At 58.1% G+C, this 22,058-nt stretch overlaps 1 protein-coding gene across 4 annotated transcripts in view; it reads right to left on the reverse strand.

Annotated features, from left to right (window-relative positions):
- The window catches only part of FMNL3 (formin like 3), a 43,965-nt gene extending 23,790 nt beyond the window's left edge, over positions 1-20,175 (reverse strand). For 3 of the 4 annotated variants that reach the window (XM_032785631.2, XM_075061139.1, XM_032785629.2), the window contains exons 1-3: positions 4,135-4,252; positions 3,707-3,787; positions 2,607-2,683 (exon numbers count right to left, since the gene is read on the reverse strand). In XM_032785631.2, the coding sequence (XP_032641522.1) occupies positions 2,607-2,683; positions 3,707-3,787; positions 4,135-4,212 (236 nt within the window). In that variant the 5' untranslated portion in view covers positions 4,213-4,252. Of the gene's footprint in view, positions 1-2,606; positions 2,684-3,706; positions 3,788-4,134; positions 4,253-20,110 lie in introns of those variants that run through there. The other variant, XM_032785628.2, reaches the window with a different exon arrangement.
- Between the last annotated feature and the right edge of the window lie 1,883 nt (positions 20,176-22,058).

A 22,058-nucleotide genomic window follows, 5' to 3' on the forward strand; every position in this document is an offset into this window, starting at 1 on the left:
CCTCAACAGAAACTCCCCAAAGCAGAACAAAGACCCCAGGGTGCTGATGCCTTGAAAATCCTAAGGCTGTGTGGCTCCAGGAAGACTCACAGGGCCACAGTGGAAGAGATAGGGACACTCAGGAGAGGGGCTTAGCTCCAGGAGGACCAGCCTAGGTGAAAGCAAGCTGACCTGGAGAAAGAGAAACAAGCCATCGCTGCAGAGCAGGACCCTGGATGCCCCCAGACCAAAGAATGCTCTGAAGTGCTAGCGAAACTGAGGCAGGGAAATGCAGGCAGGGTGTCTCGCTATCTGTATTTCTCCTGCTATCCAGTAACAAGCAATGGTGTTAGGATCCTGTGAAAAGTCTCTGTGTGTCCTGTGTTATACCTACCACGTGCCCTTAACACTGCAAGGAGCATGGCGCACGGCGTGACACGCGTGCTGAGAGAGGGTGTCTAAGCTATGAGGTGGGGGGCTGGTGGGTCAGCACGGTCTCGGGGACTGGGCAGTTGGACTGCGGGTCTGAGCTCTCTGGAGAAGGTGCTCGACAGAGATCTGCCCGCCAAGAACAGGCCTTGGCACCCCGAGCCAGGGGAAGTGCCTGGGCTCAGTTTAGACACTGGAGGTTTAAAGCCCATGGCCCAGTGACTGGGAGCAGCCGGAGGGTCTCAGCTGGACCTGGGACAGGGCGTTGAGAGGGACCCATGGCCTCACCCTCACATTGACTGTCCCACCAGCACCCTGTGGCCCCTCAGTTTCCCGTCTCCCCCCATCCCGCCCAGCCAGGGAGCTGCTGACTCTGTGCAGGATGTCAGCTCCGGCCTCAGCATCCGCTGGAAGGAGGGCCTGGCCACTGCGAGCCTGTGGCCCTGGCCAAGGACAGAAACAATCCCAGTTCCTGTGCCAGCTGGTATTTCCCCTCCAGCCGCAGCTGAGCCCACAGGGGTGGGGACACGCCGCCCGCTGAGCAGACACGGCCCTGGGAACGTCCTGCATGGCCACCGCACCGGGGTGGCGTCAGCCGGGGCGAGGTCACGGGGGGAAGACGTCTGACGGCAGCGTTGTACCCTGGCCCGCCCAGGCCAAAGGGAAGCGAGGCCGGATGAGCCTGCGGGGTCACTGCCTGCACCCCTCCCTGCAGCACGTACATCAATGTGTTGGCCCCACTGAGCCCCAAAGAGCCAGGGGACAGGCTTATGGTCATGGGATCAGGACACAGTGCCAGGAGCCCTGGGTTCGAATCCCAGCTCTGCCACGGGCCAGTCTATTCCTCTCCCTGGGCCTCAGTTTCCCCATCCATCCTGACACTGAAAACTTTTGGGAGCAGGGTCTGTCTCTTGCTCAGTGTCCAGCGCTGTGCATACATCATGGGATCCTGACCTCTAACTCCACCCGCCCCATTGCTCTGTGGGAGCCGGTTCTGGTCCAACAGACACGATGCGCCTGGACCTGTCCCAGCGTTCCCTGTGCTCACCCCCAGCCCTGGCACGAGCCAGTGAACTCCCTCGCCCTTGGCACACCGGGGCTGGGGAGTGTCTGGTTTGGGCAGACAGGCTCTGTTTTTATTCCTGTTCTTCACTTCAGCCTCTGGTCGCCCTCCAGCCCCCAACCTTCCCACCAATGTAACTTACTTAACCCACTGGGCTCCACAGCGCCCTCCTCCACCTCCATCCCCTGTAACCACCCCCCATCGAGCGCTTTTCACTTGGGACCTTGAAGCCATTTGCACAGGAAGAAGTAGAATTCTGCCCATTTTAGAGAGGGGAAAACTGAGGCACAGAGTGGGGCAGTGACCTATCCCTAACCATTACCCAGACCCTACCCTAGCGAGTCAATGGCAGACACAGCAATGGACCCAGGTCCCTTGGCTCCCAGCCCTGTGCTCTACCCACTGCGCCAGGCTGCCACTAGTTCTGCCTGTCTGCTTCAGCCAATGAGACAACAAACGGTTGCCCTCCGTCCGAGGGAAATGGACAGCACCAGCCCTCAGTACCAGGGGGAACGCTTATTGATTTGCTGAGTGGTTTGCACAGAGCTGCGTAGCGGCAGGAAGCAGTGGGTGCCGGGGACTGGGGTCTCGAGCCAGGCCTTGTCTACACGAGACGCAAGTCCTGCAGATACCCACTGGGTTGGGAGCAATACTCGAGCTTCCAAGCACAGATGGCAGCAGCTGGTTGCTACAGACAAGAAGTCTCACCACAGACGGGGCTTGGGCCCAATCAGGCCCACCTGGGGGAGACAGAAAGGGCGGTTGGCCCCAGGCCCCCGATTTGAGAAGGCCCCCAAACTGAGTGGTGCAGCAGCCTGGCATGTCCCTCACAATGGAGGGGCAGGTGGGCCAAACCTCAGCGGTGCTGCCATCCCACACGCCAGGGATCTCATCTCACCCGGCAGAGCGAGAATTCCCCAGCAGGCAGCCTGGGGCATCCTGGCGCAAGGAACCATGGCGAAAAGGGTCTCGGCTGCTATGGAACGATGCCTGAGCTGTAGCAAGGGGGCAGCCGGCCATTCAGAACCTGAATCCGGAGCACATGGGCCTCGGAAGGGGCACTGAGCAGAGACGAGCCCACCACTCTGCTGGCTCCAGACCTAGCCTGGATGCTCCCCGCGATAGTGGCACCTACCCGATGTGATTGGTCCTCAGGGAGATCTCCAGCTCCCGCAGCACTTTGGTCGATTCCTGCACCCTCCGTCTGAACTTCTGCCAACAGAATCGCCCTGTTAGGAACAGCAACCAGCTCCAGGACCCGAGCCCAGCTCCCTCCACCCCTGGCAGAAACCACCTCCCCACCAGACCAGACCCATGAGCAACAGAGCCAGCACCGTGTGCTCTCTGGGGCTGGGACCCTCTGTTCTGCATTTGCAGGGCCAAGTTCTGGGCCAGGTTTGCAGGGATTTACCACCCAAAGATGGGGTCGGATCCCCATGCCATCCAGCAGGCCCTGCTGCAGCACTGATGGAGGGGATGGGATGATGGGGCTGCGTACAACGGCACGTAGCCGATCTGCGACTGCGAGCAGCAAATACCTCCAACGGCCGGAGACAGGACACTAGATGGGGCAGGCTCGGAGTTCTACCGAGAATTCTTTCCCAGGGGTCTGGCTGGTGGGTCTCACCCACATGCTCAGGGTCCAACTGATCAACATATTTGGGGTCAGGTGAGAATTTTCCCCTGGCTCAGATTGGCAGAGACCTTGTAGGGGGTTCGCCTTCCTCTGCAGGATGGGGCACTTGCAGGTTTAGACTAGTGTAAATGGTGAATTCCAGCTCCTTGGAAATTCTGGTTCATGCCACCCTGTGTCCCAAGATCTAATTCAGGACCCCTGGAGCATGGCAGCTCTCCATGGAGTCGCAAGGTTTGGGTGGGTTATTTCTGTAACCACAGACGGTTTGTTCTGGAGGAGGCAATGCCCAGGGAGGGGGTCGCTCCGCGCTCACCAGGCACCCAGGGTGAGTCCAACGAGCCCAGCTGCGGTCACAGCTCAGCGTCGGTGTGACGTCCCCGTGATGCCATGACACACTTGCTCTCAGCCTGCGCGGCTGGGAAACCTTCGAGCTCTGAGAAACACCTCGCATGGCTGCTCAACCAGAGCTGGGAGCCAGGACCCCAGCGCAGGAGTCTCTAGCACAAATGCTTCATCAACCTCCAAGCCCCCTTGGGTCTGGATTTGTAAGAGGAGGGTCTCCATGGCCCCAGCTCACGGCTGCCAGGTGAGCCCCTTACCTTGCGAGTCACGCCGGGGTCCAGGAAGGTCTGCAGTTTCTGGATGTAGGTATGGGGGGGGTTCTTCACCTGGAACCTCTCCTGGAGGGGAGGGGAGGAAAGGGCATGACTGCGGGTGTCGGAAGGAGGAGGAGCCGTGGCCTGGAGGGGAAGGTGTGGGCATCAACGGCTGGGATAGAGCAAAAGCTGCAAGGGGCGCGCGTGCCTCTAACTTGCTGCTCCCATTAGCCGCAAGCCTGGATCACCCTGACGGCTCCTGTGGCTAGCCCTGAGCACAGAGCGACTCCTGTGTCTGCGCAGATCCGGCTTTCCCCTGCTCCGGCCAGGGAGCCCCAGCGTCCCCTTGCTGCTATCCCAGGTAAGTCCCCTACCCCCAGCGTTCTGCCCACGGGGCCCCCGAGCCGCGGCTGGGTTTACGGCCCCAGTACCTGGTCGCAGATCAGGTCCCATTTTTTCTCGTTGTCGTACTGGCGCAGGAGTCGGGCTTTGTCAGGAGGGAGGTTCATGGAGCTCTGCAGAGAGGCGAGATGACAGTCAACATGAGGGAGGGCTGCAGGCAGCTGGACCCTTCCCCGTCGGCGCGACACGCCCTGGCCTTGGCGCTGCTGGCTAGGGCTAGCCTGTTCACTCCTGCAGCCCCAGACACACTGCCAACTGGAAGTGGTGCCAATGCCCCCCTCCAGGCCCCGGCCCAGCTCCAGCCCCTGCCCACCCCAACAAAGCACTTCTGGAACCCACGGAAATGACGCAGGGCCGGTGGTGCACATGGGGGTTCTCACCCCGGGGTTCACCTGGAGATGGGGGGTGCTGTGCCACTGCTGATCCACAAGGCTGGGGGTCTTGATCACCTGGGGTCACTGAAGGTCCCATGTTGCTAATTTGTGCTGCCAGCACAGGTATCCTGGTCCTGCTCCAGCTACCCTAGTACCCTCAAGCTGGGCCACACCCTCAGCTGGTGTAAATCAGCTCCACGCCCCTGAGACGCCCGTGGAGCTACACCCATTTCCTCCAGCTGAGGATCTGACCCAGCACCCTTCTCCTCCTGTCATGCACCCCACATCTCCAGGACAGAGCTGGGGCGAGAGCCTGCCCCCTAGCGTGGCCTGCTCTCTCCGGATTCTGGGGGGTGGGTGGGGGTGTAGGTTCCCTTAACCTCTCTGCCCCTGCAAGCAGCCAGGTCTCATCAGTTGGGGTCAGGGAGCAGAGGGGAAGGAGGTCAGGGCCTGCAAGAGTTTTAAGGTAGTTACCACCGAGGGGGAAAGGGAGACGGAGCTCGGATTGCACCGCAGAACTAAGACATGACTTCATCGCCTAATGGCTTTAGCACACACAGCATCTCAGCAAAGGCGAGATGGGAGAATGAGCCCACCAGGACCCCCACGCTGCCCCGTGCCAGCTCCGCCTGCTGCAGTGGTTTGGAGACGGGGCAGTGTCCTGCCCCCCCTGCACACCATTGGCTGCACCATTGGTGAACAGAGGCCAGACGGCCTGCCAGATCCCGCACCCCAGAGCCTCTGGCTGCATCCTGGCCTCCTTGGAAATTTAAGGTGGCTGCAGCCGCACAATGGTGCTTTTGTTCTGGGGCGAGGAGCTCTGGGCTCGGTGTCTCCCAGCCACAGTGCTGGCGAGGCCACGAGGCCCACGGCATTCCTGGGCCAGGCCCGACCGCCCTCCGACGGCTGCACCCTCAGAGGAGCCTGGCCTCCTGGGCACCAGACAGGCTTACTCCTGCCTGGGACCTCGGGCCCCTCCCATCCTGCATCAGCCTGGCCTGCTTAGATTGTAGGCAGCCCGGGGCAGAGACCGACTCTCATGCTGCCCCTGGACAAGGCCTGGCTTCAGGCCCTGATCTCAGCTGGGCATCCCAGCACTGCTGGAACTGCTCGTTTCAATATGAGCGACGCCCCCCTCCCATCTCTCCAGCCCCTGCACCATGCCCCGGAGGTGGGGCTGGCACCAGGGCTGGGCATCAGCAGGAGTCGAGGTACATCGACACCTGAATCTTCAGTTGTGTCTTCAAGAGTTGCTCACTGACACGACTGTGAGGACTCGTGCAAGCAGGGCACCTGCTTTTGCTGCCAGGGGTGTTTACACGCAAACACTCCTGCCCACGTGTGATCAGTCCCCCCAGACACTCCCCCTTTCGCAGGGCACAGGCCTGGTGCTGGAGCAGCTTTTGCTCCATGCTCACTGCACAGTGCAGCTCGTTGGGCCTTCTTCCTATGACTGCCGTTGCATGAAAATCTCGCCGTATCACAGACCCATCGCTTCCAGTCTACACCAGCTTCCTCTCTGCGCTAACTGCAGCCTGGCTCCTGCCGGAACACCACTCTCAGCCACTTCCTGCAATGAAAGCGATGAGCCCAACGGTGCAGGCACAGGAGGGGAGCCAGGGCCTGCCACCACTTCCCAGCGCCAGCGAGGACTGTCAGCCGGCAGCACTGGGCTGCTCCACGCCCGCTCGCTCGTTCGCCCAGCAGAGCACACTGGGACGTTTCATCCCCTCAACTAGGCCCAGAGCCCTTGGAGGGCAAAGGCCCCAGGACCCAACAGTGGCCCCACCGGCCTCTGCCCCAGCCAAATGCTCAGCACCCTGAGCTGCGCTCAGCCTGCCACCTGTCCGTGGACACTGGGCCCTGGCTGGGAGCGCTTGGACAGTCAGTCCACAGCATCTCCGGGACACGGCTCGTTGCCTGCAGGCTCCCTCCGTGTTCTGTTCATTCGAGGCAGGAGACCCAGCGACCCAGGCCCACACAGACAGGAGGGCGTGACACCAGGCAGTGCCATGGGCGACGCATGTCAGCGTCTAACCAAGGTCCTGGAGATGCCCTTTGTGGGGGTCCCAGGGGGGGCCTGAAGGATGCCGGGAGCATTCAGGTCTCTTCCCTTCTAAATCCCCTTTAACTGGGCACCCGTTTCTTCCGATGCGCCACGCCCTGCCCAACCAGTGGTGATGGACCAATGCCTCAGGGCCTGGCACCCAAAGGACAGGGGCAGGGGGCAGCAGCTGTGTCCTGGAAGCAGTGGGGTCATGCTGGCTGTGGGGCCAAACAGCTCTGTGGGTTTCCTACGGAGGGTTCCGGTTTGCCCCCCATTGATCCAAGCCTGCAGGAAACGCCACCACAAGGCACTGGGATACAGAGTGTCATCGCGAGGCCTTTGGGGCCAGATCCTTCCCCAGGCAGTGGGCCAGCCCCAGTCACTGGTGCCCCTCGTTCAAGGCTGCCCTGGCCCAACACCACACCTCATGCACAGGGGAGAGGGCGCTAAGCTGGGGAAAGAGAATTCTGCCTCCTCTCTGCTTCGTCCTCCCTCCGCTCTCTGGAGCGCCGAGCTCTTTGCTGCGCCCCTAAAGACCACGCAGGGGGCCCAGGGGCCAGATTCTCTCTCCCTTAATCCGCCAGACACCTAGGAACCGGCAGAGGGGAACAGGGCACCATCTCTAGAGGAACCGCGCTGAACAGCCACGGCATGACGTAAACCCCACCAGCCACCCCCCCGGCTGGCGCAAGTCACTGCTGGGTCAGTTCAGGCCACTGAAGAGCTGGTGCAGGGTTCAGATCAGGCCCTCTTCCCAGGCATGCTCAGGGATGCCCACGACCCAGATACCACAGTGATGGGCAGGGGAGCGAGAACCAGAACAGTACAGACCAGAACGTCATGCCCCATCTGTGACAGTCCCTGAGACTGTGTCTGGATCCCTCCTCTGAGCGACAAGCGTGACTTGATTTCCCCTTGCTAACTGCCTCAGTTTCTCTCACTCTGGAGTTTTGACGGGAATTGTTTATCCGGCAGCCCCCACCTCTGCCAGAAAAGCTGCGTGGGACAGACTCACGCCGTTCCCGTCAGGGTTTCCTCCTCCACTGCGCGCACTGGCCGTCCCGAGCGGCTCCATGCTCGCGCTCCGGGCCGTACCTAGGCCAAGGCTGAGCCAGAGACTGCAGCCCCACAAGTTAGGATTAAAAGAGGCAAATAGTGATGAACCCTCCTGCTTCCCAGCATGAGCCACCCAGGCTGGGAAGAGCTGCCGGTCATGCTGTCTGGGGTTTCCTGCACCTGCCGCTGAGCTGACTGGTGCTGGTGACCATCCCAGACAGGAACTTGGACCAGGCCAGATCCAGACCTAGCCTGTTCCATCCCCGCCCGCGCACGTGACCAGCACAGAGGGACAGGACCAAGATCACACTCGAGAGTCTGTGGCAGACCCAGGCCTCCCAACTCCCAATCCACCATTTTAACCACTGGGCCACTGTGACGGAGTGTGGGGGGAGCCCGGCCCTGCACCCCTCTTCCTGGGACTCACAGAGACTCTTATCCAGCCAGTAAAACAGAAGGTTTATTGGACAACAGGAACGCAGGTTACAGCAGAGCTTGCAGGCACAGTCAGGACCCCTCCACTGAGTCCTTCTGGGGGTTCAGGGTGCTTGGATCCCAGCTTAGGATACCCTGAATTCCACCCACCCAGCCTCAAAACGAAACCGAAACTAACCCCCTCCTGCCAGCCCCTTCCTTTGTCTTCCTTCCCAGGCAAAGGTGTTGACCTCCCACCCCCCTTACCTAGCTCAGGTTACAGGCTCCGGTATCGTCCATCCCCTAAAGTCCTCCCCTGCTCTCCCATCCCCCACACAGACAGCCCCTACTCCATCACAGCCCCCTTCCCTCCCACCCTGTCCGGGCAGCCGGGGGCGCGGGGCTTGGACCCAGACCAGGGGAGATTTGCCACTGATTTCAACAGCAGCAAGATCACACTCCAAGCGCCCCACTGCGAGAAACATGAAAGGGAGGAGAGTGAGGCAGGCTCCTTCTTCCAGCCCCCTCCAGAGCTTCTGTCCTTTTTAATGTCAGATAGTGGCTGCACCGGGGGATTTTCCACACCGCCCCCTGCATCGCCTCGTCACAGAACCAAGAGGCGGCCTGGGGCAGAGAGAAAGCAAAAACCAAACCAAAAAATCATAGAGCTCATCTTGGCCTGTGTTCAGCTGCACAGAGACAGAAACCACATTGTGCAAAACTGGGCGGCCTGAGAGGTGAAAAGGAAACTTTAAAAACATCAGCTGACTTTCCCGGGCCTGCATCGGGGGGGGGGGGGGGGGGGGGGGGGGGAGGGAAGGGGCTGCCTTTATTTCTAGCCCAGAGAACGAAAGGTGGTTTTCCCAGCCCCACAGCTCACTGACTCGTGGGTCGTCCCCTTAACACAAGGGCACGTTTCCCCACTCCCGCAATCCATGTCCCTGCTCACAGCCTTGCTCAGCCCAGAGGAGGAGCTGGGGGAGGCTGGACATAGGGCCGGATGAAATGGGATATTGTTCTGGCTCAAACAGCTCCCCCCGAAGCTGTCAGAACTGCCTGTTTTCAGGGTGTCCTGGGAGAGAGGCCCCCCACCCCGTCTCTGGGCCTGATCCTGCCCAGCCCCAAACCTCGCCCCATGAGACGCTGAGCAGCATTCAGGGTCACAGCCCAAGTGACAGGAGCTGATGATTGGGAGCAGGGGGCAGCATGACCCCACTAAGCCCAGCCCCCCACCCCCACAGATTCTCACTAGGGCGCTGGTCAGAGCATGTGGCAGACCAGCGGAGGGGGGCAAAGCTCAGCTGGACACATGCCCAATGAGACCTGACTGTCACAATGGCTCCATGACTCCTGGGCTGCGTGGGGTGTTCCTGAAAGCCCCAGCTCCAGGAGTCAGTTGATGGAGTCAGGAGTCAGCCCCCACTGAACCCATGCTGTGAATTTAAACCACTGGCTTGGCTCCGATATTGCTTTGAGAGGTTGCTCTCCGCAGCTCCCTGAGCGTTTAGAAACCAGCTGCAGTTAAATCGGTGTCACTTCCCTGGGCAGCCAGACCTGGTCCCTCCTGGGTGCAGAGAACGGCAGGCAGCCAAGGCCCCTAATAGCCCCACCCAACTGCACGTTCGCTGGCAGCTTTTCAAGCCCAATTGGTGATTTCCCAGCTCAAGGCTGGTGAAGACCTGGCCCTCCTGAGCACCCCCGGGTGGCCCGCTGCTAGGCCCAGTGTGTCCCGTATCACCCCTGCCGCTGGGCCCTGGTGCCAGAACTCCACTCCACCCCCCCAGCCTGGCAGCAGCTCCCAGGCCATTCCTAGTCCGAGCCCGTGGCAGGACGCTGCTGGCCAGTGCTTAGCCCAGGGTGGTTCCTCTGCTGGGCCCAGCCTGCCCCGGCTGCTGCCAGCCCAAGTCCAGCCCTGGCTTGTTTCCCCTCCAAGCTGCTCCACAGCCTCCACCAGTCCCAGCTCAATCCAAGCTCAGGAGCTAAAATGATCCCCAGGCAGAGTTTAGGGGACCCCTTCGGCCAATCCAGGCTTCCAGCCCCCCCAGGGGAAATGGCTGCAGGAAGGAGAAAGCATCTTATCTCATTGCCCAGCCTCTCCCGCCGGGGCAGTGACACTCAGCTACCATTTCCAGGCTCTTCTGGACCTCCCCGCCCCTCAGGCTTGGGCCTGGCAGCCGGAGCAGAGCTGCCTGGGATGGAGGCTTGGTGGCTCGTGTTCCTAGGAGCGCGGCTTTGCCCTGGGCCTGGTGAGGAAACCACACGGAGGTCGGATCAAACACGGGTCTTGCTGCCCCAGGCCCTCACCTCCGGGGGCTGGGAGAGGACCTGGTCTGGCCAGCCCAGCCTTCCATCTTCAGCAGTGGCCAGTGCAAGAAACACCGTAGGAGGCAGTTGGGGGTGGACGGCCCCAGGAACGCCCCTGCTGCCCCCCACAGCTCGACCCTGGCTTACATGCTGAAGCACGACAGTTCTCATCCCTTCCAAAACTCTTGCTGATTTTTAATCACCCTGGCTAGTCTCATTAGCCGGAGAAATGTCTAATCCCTTTGTATAAACCCTGCTAAGATCTTGGTCTCCAACCGCGTCTTGTGGAGCTGAGTTCCACAGGCTAAGTGCTCGCAGTGTTGGAGGAGAGCCACAGCAGAAGGATCTCACTAGTTTTCAGGCACAGCCAGTGCCAGGAAGATACTCGAGGGCTGGAAGGAGCACAAAGACTAGCAAAAACAATGATGACTTGTAAGTGCAGGACGAGAGAGCTAAATATGTCCCGGTGATGGCTGCATGATCCGGAGGCTGGGGTCTGCCATGACAATAACTCTCTGCAAACATTAGACAAGCATGCACATCTGGGACAGAGGGGGATTACTTAGCGTGGACTGATGGGGTATGGACTTGGAGACACAGGGGGATCAGTAGGAGTCCAGCCACACTAGCAGCTGAGTTCAGACACTAAGGAGCTGAGGGCCTTGTCCGATGATCCCAAATGACCTGCAGTTCCTTATATGAAATCAGAACCTTGAGCACATGGCCTGGGAGGTGCTTTCAGGGCCGCTGCCCAGCCGTGCCGCAGACAGAGCCACCATCCAGCAACGCCACCAAAAGGCAGCAAATTCAGGACCAAGGAAACATCTTCCCACAGCACAGAGCTAGACTGCAGAACTCCCTGACACAGGGTGTCACCGAGGCTGAGAGTTCAAGGAGGACCTGAGGGATGCCTCGATAAGAAGAACACGCGGAGTTCTAGCAGTTAGCGTGAAGGCGGGGTATCCTTCAGCAGGGAGTTCCACAGGTTAGTTACCCTTCTGCCCTGTATGCATGTGCCGTCGTCCAGTGACACTAGCTGGGATGGGGTAAATAGGGCCGAGAGGAGCAGCCTGTAGTGTTTTATGGGCCTCTCTCACGTTGGCTCCAGATTCATACTGAGAGTCTGCTGCAGAGCTCAGGATGGAACCCAGGGATCCTGGCTCACTCTTCTGCCCTAGTCACGGCTTTGTTTGCACGCCACACTAGTGCAAACCCCCACAGCACAGGCAAGGGCCCAAGTCCTTCCTCGGGTCTCGACAATCCTGGAAACGCTTTGTCCCCAGCCCAAGGCCTCCTGTCGGACCTCACCAGCCCACGCCCAAGGAGCTGCTGGCCCAAGAGCGCGCGTTCAGCCCACAGCCCTGCACGAAACTGTGCAAAGAACCAGCCTGGCTGGCCCGGCTTGGGCGCTCGGCGCCCGCCCTCCCTAGTCCCAGGTCAACTCTTATTTTTGTAACAAGCCTGACCACAAATTACAGTGTCCGCGTTCTGCAAACCTACAGCTAAGGAGGCAGGAGAGTGTTTTCCACCCGCCAACCAGCCCTGCTCTGTCCCCTGGGCTCGGCTGACGCCAAGAGCTGGGCTTAGCTGGCTGTCAGGACCAGAAGTTAAATCCATCCCCCAGCCCCTTTGCTCATCTTCCCTAAGGCACACCAAGAAGCCAAACCCGCCTGCGTCCTGCTGGGGGGCTGCTTACTTCTCAGGGGAGCACAGGAACCAGCCAGCAGACTTCCTCGCCGCAGGCTTCAAAGCCCCGGAGCAGACAGAGGCGCCTCGCTATTCTTTCCCCTTTGGCAATGGCCAGAGCCCAGTGGATTCACCCTAACACCAGCCAGGCTGGTGGCTCCGGCCTGCAGAGGCCAGGTACCAGGGCCAGCCCCATCCTCTCTCTCATTCCTGACAGCCAGGGCTGAGGCCCAAGCGGGGAATCGATCAGGAAAGCAGGGGCCCAGCAGTTTGCTCCCAGCTGGGACTAATCCCGGGACTCTCCAGTGTGAGGTGCCTACAGTGTAAAAGGCGGCTAACAAGTCGGTGAAGGGAGACGAGCAGACAACAAGTGCCCTGTGAGAGCGGGGATCCCCATCCCTCACCCCCCGTCCCAAGAGCCAGGCTAGGCACCTGGGTGGTTTTCAGGGGACTTCTGGGCAGAGAAACCACTGGACTTGCCGTGGGTCTGATGCCTTCTCTTAGGGCTGCTTTAGGGCCCTAAATACTTGTAACAACCCGGCCATTAGGCACGTGTGAAAATCCCAGCCCCAAGCCAGTAGTACCAGCTATTTATCACTAGTATCACAGGAGCTGCAGGGGACACCAGGCCTTGGTTTAGGCACCTAAGCAGAGCCCAGCATCTGGAAAGTGCCAGCCCTAGCCCCAGCGGTGCTGCATCAAGGGGGGAGGCGCTTGGAGAGGCAGAGGAGCCCGGGGTCTAAGGAAGAAAGGCCCAATACTCAAGTGCTGAGCGCTGTGAAACTTGGGATCTCCTGCCCTTGTGCTCCCACGGGGCACTGTGCAGTTTTTTTACAGTCTCCCCTGCCTCTGAAAAAAACAACAATCAAAAAGCAGTTGGATTCGGTTGTCCCCATGCGTGGAAGACGCGCTCAGAAAGCACAGCCAGACACAGGGCCGGATTCTGCCCCCGGTCTAGCACCCCGAGCTCCTTGGAGTGACCCAGCATCCACAAGAGCAGAATCAGCCCCGGGGGCCAGCACTGCCGGCAGTGAAGTTGCAGGATGCTTTTGGCCCAGGTGAGAAGCCAGCCGGGCAGCTCTGTACCGAGCTCTCCTGCCATGGTTCCGGGTTATTTCGGATCAGAGCCTCTAAACTCCTAGTTCCTTTCTCAAAGCTCCGTTCTCCAAGGCTTTGATTTTTAAACCTCCAGTGTGCAAATCCCGTCAGGGGGCACAAGCATCCCCCGTACCCGCCCTTGTCCAGGCACCCCAAGACTAGCCCGGAGGGACCCAGGGTTAACGTAATGAGTCCGAGGCTCCAGCTGCCGGCCCCTTGTGGGTGAGAACAGCAGCATTCTCAGGAAGAGCCAGGCTGCATCAGGGACTGGGGCAGCGAAGCAGCCAGTGCAGATGCTGCGTGTTGTTCCGAGCAAGGCCAGCTTTGGTGACCATTGCAATGCGCCTGCGTTACTGCGTTTTGCTGCTGCAGCTTTTTGGGTGCTGCTGTCAGGGTGCATGTGTCCCTAATGCAGACAGGCCCCAGACAGGCCCCAGCAGCGACATATACCCACTTTGCAGAGGTGTGCACGCGGTGTAAGTTCACGGTCTCTCTCTGTGATTTGCACAGAGACAGGGAGGGGATCTGGCAGAGAGGTCGACCCAGTCTAGTGCTCACTTCTGCACTGAGGCTCTCCTCCGCCTAGAGCCAGGAGGGACGGGGCAGCATCCATGGGCCTCAAAATAGGAGCTTAATTTCATGCCAGGTACAAACAAAGCCCGTCTCTCTCATGCCAGCTTTGTTCCCCACCAGGCCGAGCTGCAAACAGGAAAGCGTTTGAGGATCAAAGTTAACCAGGCAGCCTGGGACTAAACTCGTCAGCATCAGAGCCAAGCGAAGCCAGCTCCAAGTCTGCAGCCTCCTGGAACGGCTTCCCACTGATCTATAATTACTCCGCAGCAGCTCCTCAATTGCGACATTCCCTGGCTAATTACACACATTCCCCCACAAGCCCAGGGAAGTGGGTGGCAGATCCAGGACATTAATGACAGGACGCCTGGTGGTTTATATGTCAGAGTGAGGGGGGAGGGCTGGGAGGCCAGCAGGCGGCCTGCAGCACATGATGAGATCCTGCCACGCTCCAGCTAAGCCGGAGCAGAGCAGACAAAGGACTTGGATGGGAGCTTGAAAGTGGCACTTAGACGCTGTCCGTCCCTAATCAGTTGTACAGCATTGCTGTGTGCTGTGAAACACGTCCAGAGGTGGCTGCATTTCAGGGCTGGGTAAAACCAGGCACTTCGCCCCTCGCAGGGGCTGATGAGTTTACCACAAAGCGACTCAGACATTTCAGCTACTGCTCACAAAGCCTGCTGGCTCTGGCGTGCAGGGGCTAAGGTGATGATCTAGACAGCTGCTTGAAGAAGCTAAGAACCCGAGTTTTAGCACATTTCAGAGGGAAGTTTTGCCTTTGGTAACATGGATTAGATCAGTAACGATTCTGCTCTTAGGCCGCCCTTTCCTTTACAGCAGATGAACTCAAAGTGCTTTACAAAGGTGAATACCATTATTCCACATTACACAGGTGGGGAAACTGAGGCATGGGGAAGGAAAAGGACTCACCCAAGGTCACACATTAAGGTTCAGAACCCCGCAATCCTGACTCCCAGTCCTGTGTTCTAACCATCAGTCCAGTGGCAGTTTCAGTGCGAAGTGATTTACAGGAGGGTTTATGGCAGGTGAAGGACCGTATATGTGAATGATAACTGAGAACTGTTTAAGAACATTTCACTAGACGTCCAGAAAACCACAAAGCAAGAAAGAGGCTACGTTGGTTACAAAATCAGCCTGGCCTAGAGGGGAAGTGAAAGAAGCTATAAACAAACTAGACGCAATAGGTAACACGTGGAAAGAGGAGCTGATAGCAATGAATATAAATTAGAAGCTAGGAATTATAGAAAATTGATAAGGGAAACAAAAGGACACATGGAGAACTCTGTGGACAGCAGAGTTAAGGAGATAAGGATATATCAGGAACAAAAGAAATCCCAACAATGGTACTGGTTCATGACTGGATGGCAATGGTAGAATGGCCACTCATAATGCAGAAAAGGCAGCTGAGTTCTCCAAAGCTCTCTCTTCTCTGTTTGGGGAAAAAGCCAGATGATGTCATCATATCCAATGATGATGCTGACAATGACGACACTCTTTCCATTCCCACAGTAACTCAGGATTATATTACCCAGCAGCTACTAAAGCTAAACATTTTCAAATCAGTAGAGCCAAAAAAACTTGCATCCAAGAACTTTCAAAGAGCTGTCCCAAAGCTCTCTGGCTCATTAATGTTCATTTTCACTAACTCCTGGGACACTGGGGATGTCCCAGAAAACTGGAAGAAAGCTAAAGCTTTATCTTAACAAGGCAAATAGGATGACTTGGGTAAGGATAAGCCCGTCTGCCTGACATCAATGCCAGGCAAAATACACAATTAAAGGACGGTCATGTCATTAATGCCAGTCAACATGGGTTTGTGGGAAACAGACCTGAGTTTTAAATGAGGCTACACGTTTGGCTGATGAATTGCAACACTGTTGCTTTACTAGACTTTGATTTCTGGAAGACGTTAGACTTGGTATCACATCACGTTTTTATTAGAAAGCTAGAACAGAACAAACCCAACCTAGCGCACGTTACATGGGTTAAAAGCTGGCTAACTGAGCTATCTCAAACCATCCTCAAGGGGGTGAGTCTCTGCAGGGATCGGCTTTTGGCCCTCTGCTAGTTAACATTTTTATCAATGAGCTTGAAGAAACCATAAAATCCTCACTGATCAGATCTGTGGATGGCACACAGATGGGACGGGTGGTGAATAATGAAGAGGACAGGTCACTGAGACAGAGCCGTCTGGTTTGCTTGGTAAACTGGGCACAAACAAACAGTGTATATTCCAATATGGCCAAACGTCAAGTCATCCCCCTGGGAACACAGAACACCGGCGAAGGTACGGCACAGGGGACTCTATCCTGGCAAGGAGTGACTCTGAACATGTCTAGGAAGTCGGGGGGGATAATCAGCGGAACATGAGGGGTTGATCCTGCTTTGAGCAGGGGGTTGGACTCAATGACCTCTTGAGGCCTCTTTCAACCTGAATTTTCTCTGATCCTGTGAGCTCCCAGTGCACTGCTGAGGCCAAAAGCGCCATTGTGATCCTGGGATGTATCAACAGGGGAATCTATAGCAGGTGGTGCCAGGCAGGTTCTATTGCCTCTGTCCTGGGCCCTGGGACGACCCCTCGCAGAACATGGGGCCCACAATTTAAGGAGGTTGATAAACCGGAGCCAGAGAAGAGCCATGAGAAGGAGGAAAGGGTTAGAAAACACGCTGAGAAACACAAGGAGCTCAGTCTGTCCCTCAGATCCCAGAGAAGGCTGCAGGGTGACCAGGCCACAGGCTGTGAGAAGCGAGGAGGGGAAGAGAAATGCGACAGTGAAGGGCTGGTCAGTCCAGCAGACAAAGGGACAAGATCCTGGGGCCAGACGTTGAAGCTGGATGACAATAAGGTGCTAATTGTGAACAAAGGATAATTAACCACTGGAACAATTTACCAAGGGTGGGGGTGGATTCTCCATCTCTGGCAACTTTTAAATCCAGCCTGGCTGCTTCTCTAGACAATCTTCCCTGGGAATTATTCCAGGGCCGTGCTCTGGCCCATCCGCACAGGCACCCAGGCTAGACAATCACAGCGCTCCCTTCTGGCCTAATGGTGTATAATTGTTGGGAGGCTCCAAGAATCTGCTAACCCAGCAGGAAGTGCCCGTCAGAGCCTGACCTGGTGTGACGGAGGATTGCTAGAGTGGGGCAAACAGCAGGTGGCGCTGATGCACAGGGGTTAGTGCTCCCTATGCCAAATTTCGCTATGCCGAAGTCTGGCTTCCGCTTATACCACTGTAAACCCGGAGCACCTCCACTGGAGCGAACAGAGTCACACTGGATTTACACCAGTCACCCTGAGATCAGAAACTGGTCCTCACTCCACTGAAGTCAGGGGATCCCCTCTGGATTTACCCCCTGAGCTGGGAGTGTGCGGAGAGGAGACCGGACGGCGCAAAGAGCCCAGCCAGGAAGAGAAGATGGACCAGGTAATAACCTGCTGCTGCAGCTGATCCAAACAGCGAGGCTGCTTTGCTGGAGCACACAGTGAGCTCTGGGGTCCACACTCAACCCAGTCCATGGCATTTCCAGCAGCAAGCTTTGGGCTCCTGCGGATGGCTATGCACATCTACGACCCCGCATCACCCCTCATGCACTGCAGGATCTGCAGCTGTGGGACAGACTGTCACCTGTGCAGGGAATTTACCCCTCGGGGGACACAACTGATGCGTTTTCCCTCTTCAGAGCAGCCCTGACTTAGTGATACTTTGCCCTCTCTGCCACAGGTGGGGCTGGCCCTTTTAGGGGAGCTGGGCTCAGCCCCCCACCCCCATGACTAATCAGCAGCCTCCCAGCTGGTGACATCAAAGGAGCTCCTGGAGGGGGAAAGACCTGGTCAGGGCTACCTGCTGTGCTGGTGGCAAATGGCCTGGAGAGGCCAGGCGGCAGGGCCTGTTTTACCTGTCTTGGTCAACAATGAACTATGTTGGAAGAACTAATGAACCCCTGGGGGAAGGGATGGACACCTGGTGGGAGTGGCACGGTTGCCCTGGCTGGGGAGCTGGCTTGCCGGCCTGCATCACTAGGGAAACTGAGGCAGAGTCTGATCCTGGGTTTGAAGGAGATCATCCAACACCCTGCTAGCGCCTTCCCTTAGGTCTCCCTTTGGCACCCCCAGTCCTGCTATGCCATGGGGACCGTCCTTATGGGGAAATTGAGGCACAAACTGGCTAGCCCAACAAGCAGCCCTTGATTCTGCCAGTCCATTCTGCTCATAATCTGCTCCCTTCCTGGGTTCTCCCCCTCTCCTCCTGGCTAGGGGAATGCAGCTAACTGAGAGGTGTCTCACTGCTTCCTCATGCTCCCCTGTCCATCGTCCATCTGGAGCCACCTGCTGGCTCTTGCCTCATTGTCAGATTTCAGCTCTTGGGCGCAGGGGGATGGGGGGATCCTGTTCTGAGTCTGTCCAGCACCTGGCACAAAGGGACAGCCTGGGCTGGCTGCTACCGTGATACACCTAACAAAGAACAGTTAGTGCCCAGCACCATGGGAACCCCGAGGGCTACTGACATGCTTTGCCAGTCCTAGGCTGGGGCACCCAAGAGCTGGATTATCAGGGTTGAGCCTGCGCTGGCAAGAGCCAGAAGCCCATTCCCATTTCTCCCTCCGTATGAGCAGGGGGTGAGTCAATCTCCAGCCAGGAGGATGTTTAACTTCCTCTCCCTCAACACCTGCCCTGCTAACCCTGGGCGCTAAGCAGTGCCATGCCGCACTGAACTCAGCAACCGGCCACTCGGATGCAACATATCCTATCACCTAGAGGTCTCAACATTCATGTTCATTTTCATCCTCCTCATAGCACTGGTAGGGAAACTGAGGCAGCGAGTGTGAGAGAGACAGGGACTTGCCCAAAGTCACAACTAATCTGTGGCAGAGCTCAGAGTGGAACTCAGGAGTCTGGGCTCTCAGCCCCCTCTACTCCAACCACTAGACCCCACTCCCATCCCAGAGCTGGGAACAGGCCTGACTACCAGTCCCCTCCCGCTCTAACTGCTTGCCACACAGACCGGGTGTGTCTGTGTCCAGGCCAGGAAGAGGACCAGGAGTCCTAACTCCCATTTTCCCACTCTAGTCCCAGTCCCCTTAAGGACCCAGGAGTCCGGGCACCAAGCCCCTTTCTCCCATCGCAAGCGTTGGGATGAGAAATGTGCAAAAAGAGCCTCTCCCCTCCACAGCCCAGACCCAGCGAGATCCCCTGGGTTCTGTGTTTCTCAAAGTATTTTCCCTGGACGAGGCTTCTCTGTAACCAGACACTGATGCAACGATCCTGAAACACCAGCCCTGAGCCAACAGAGCTCCCGTTGGAGCCCACAGGGGTGACACCATTCGTCTCCATCCGTGGAAACCTGCCTTTCCCAGCAGGGGACAGGGGGGCAGCAGAACTCCCCCCTCTCCCTGCTGCTCCCGGCTTTACTGGGAGTCTTGGGCGGACATTTCCTCTCGATGTCAGCTTCCGGTTCAGAGAGATGGGAAGAATTAAAGTTTCACTGCCAAAATAAAGTTTCTCCCAGACGGGCCCTTTCCAAGCGCTGATCTTCACAAAGGCCTCTCCCGGCTGGCAAGCACAGGGCAGACCCAGTCACTGTGGGGAGACACGTTCCCTTTTCCTGCCCCACGTACGGTGTGCAGCTTGCCCCAGGGATGGGGGGCAGACAGGTTGCAATGTCACCTCGGAGCAATTGTGTCTCTGCTGCGTGGGAAACGCGCCCGCCTGCCAAAGGCCAGGCCGGGGAAAGCTAGAATCTCCAGCCGGACGTCCTGGCTGCTCCAAGCCCCAATTCTAAAACAAGAGATGGGGCAGGAGCTGGACCCAGTGGATCAGATTCGCTTTCAAAGCAAGAGGCAGGAATGTCAGCGAGTCTGGGCCCAAACCACAGGATTTATTGAAGGAACCGTGTCCTCCTATTAACAGACGCCGTCTTGGGGTATTTGGGGTTAATTGCAATAATGTGTCAATTGGCACCACTCCTGAATTTGCAACACATGGGAGTCTGGCCCTTGGCTTAGAACAAAACATGCCAGCCGCCCCCCCCCCTTGGCCTTTGCACCCCAAACTCTGCCACAGTTCCCTCTCTCACATCATGTCTGACCAGCTCGCAGCTTGTAACGGGGTTCACCCCATTTTACAGATGAGGAGCTGAAGTGAAAGAGTCTGGGTCTGAGTGGGGAATTGCACTCTGAGCCCCCGTGCAGTGCCCCTCCGCCCCATGCTACCGGTCATGTTCATGCCCGAGACGGAGAGAGTGCAAATGAACGTGACACGGATGGGAACTGATGCAGGGATCTAGTCGCACCAGCGGAGCGGAGTTAAAAGTAAAAAAGTTTAAAACAGAAAAAAATGTGACCCAAATCAATGAGAATTCTGTTCTCTGAGTTGTAATGATTAACGCTCCAGGGGAAGGGGGTTGTTTGTAAAACAGGCTTTTTACCAGCACCCACCTTAAATTCAAAAATCCCTCCGTTTCCAGTGACGACTGACAGGTCCACCAGCCACTGCAGTTTGCCACCCCCATTTCTTCCCGGTCCACTGACATCTACAGACCGGCTCCCACCAACACCCGTGGGGTTTGGGGCAGCTGCGGAGGGCACATCCTGGCCCAGGAACTGTACAACCAGCCCCAGACGCACAAAACAGCCCCCAGCTTAGCTCTGCACATGACGATGGCTGGAACCCCCCAGCACAGAGGCAGTGAAGAGACGGGAAGGGGAAGGAGCTATTCTGGTTTATGGCACTTTACAGCAGAGATTGCACCATGGACCTAGTTCAGCACAGCTAGGCCAGGTCAGGGTCACTGCTGAGCAGGCCACAGGCTCTGGCAGCCTGAAGACCGGGGTTGAGTGACTGCACCCAGCCCCCCAGGACACAGAGCGCCAGGCAGAGCCCCAAAGTGCGTGAGCAGCACCCCAGTGGTTCCCTGCCCGGATACCCACATCCAGGGCTGAGCACCAAACCCAAAGCCCCACGCAAGGTGTGACACTTGCTGCCTCATCTCACTTCATAGGCAGCTTCCCAAGAGGTGGCAGGGGAGGGCTGGGATCTGCGCGGTGACTCAGAGGCGCGTGACAAGCCCAGCCCCTCCAGGCTGGTCATCTCCCCCTTAGGGGCGCGCTGCTGGCACTGCGACCTCGAGCGCAAAGAGCCAGAGGGGATGTCTGTAGGGAACAAGGAACAGCAGCTTCCCCAGTCCCCCAGCGAGCCCCAGGATGCGCTTCCTTGGGGAGGCTTCCCAAGCTTTGAGATCCACACGCCTGCCCACTATGGGCGCTTGCTCGGCTCCTGCCGAGAACAATGGAGAACCTCCCCCGCCCGCCCCCCCTCCGCATTGCAAACAACAGGAACCTCTCACCCCCTGGAAACCAGGCCGGGGTTAAACCCTGCCAAGAGAGGGGGGGAGTCAGCCTGGGACTTCACAGAGCCAATCCAACTCCCTGCTCTGCCACTGGCTCTCCAGGTGACCGTGGGTCCATCACTTCACCTCTCCTGGCCTCAGCCTCCCCACTACAAACAAGAACAGCAGCCCCCCTGCCCTGTCTCCAGGGGCTGGGAGGAGATGCCCATCAAGGGCTGTAAGGTGCCCAGATATTGCAGCCACAAGGGCAGGAAAGGGCCCCAGACAGACTGAAGTCACTGGACAACCAGAATTTCCACCCACACAGAACCTGGCCCCAAAGGCCATTACACCCTGATGGCAGGGAACAGACCCTGTACGCCAGGAGACAGACATGGCATCACTTCCCCACAATGGGGCTGGCCCTGTCCAGGGGGCGGGCAGCCCTGTGGCGAGGCAGCTAGACCCCCGGGAGATGCACGCGGGGGGACAGGACGCCTGCCCAAGCTGCACCCAGCTCGTGGCTTGCCATGGACAGATCGGAAAGCCAAGGCCTGTCCAAGCCATTCCCAACTATAGCCCTCTCCATGTCTTTGTTACTCGCCCAGCCAATTGGGACCAGTCTCGGGGCACTGCCCTGTCGTGACAGCACTGAGCTATGAGCAGGCGGTTCCCACCCAACGCTGCCCAGCAAACCACACGGCTTGCCTGGGAACTGCCAGCTGCCCACAGCCAGGTGGGCACCAGGGGCGTCCAAAGAGCCAGTCCAACGGGCTCTGGGCACCCAAGTCCCTTGGGAGGCCCCCGGGACAAAGGGGGAGCTGACCCCAGGCGCTGTCCAGGGCCCCAGGGGCAGCACTGCCTTGCCGCAGGGAACTGTTACACACAGCCACTGTCCCAGCTTCCTGCAGCTCACAGCGGGCGCCCAGCCAGCAGAGTTTTTGACACGGGAGTTTCCCTGGTTGAAAAACCCCAGCCCCAACCTCTGTGCAGCAAACTGGAAACTGGGGGCAGGAGCCAGTGCGCAGGGAACTCCGCCAGCACCAAGCTCTGCCCCA

Source organism: Chelonoidis abingdonii, chromosome 26 (assembly GCF_003597395.2).
Source record: "Chelonoidis abingdonii isolate Lonesome George chromosome 26, CheloAbing_2.0, whole genome shotgun sequence".
Classification (NCBI taxonomy): Eukaryota; Metazoa; Chordata; order Testudines; family Testudinidae; genus Chelonoidis; species Chelonoidis abingdonii.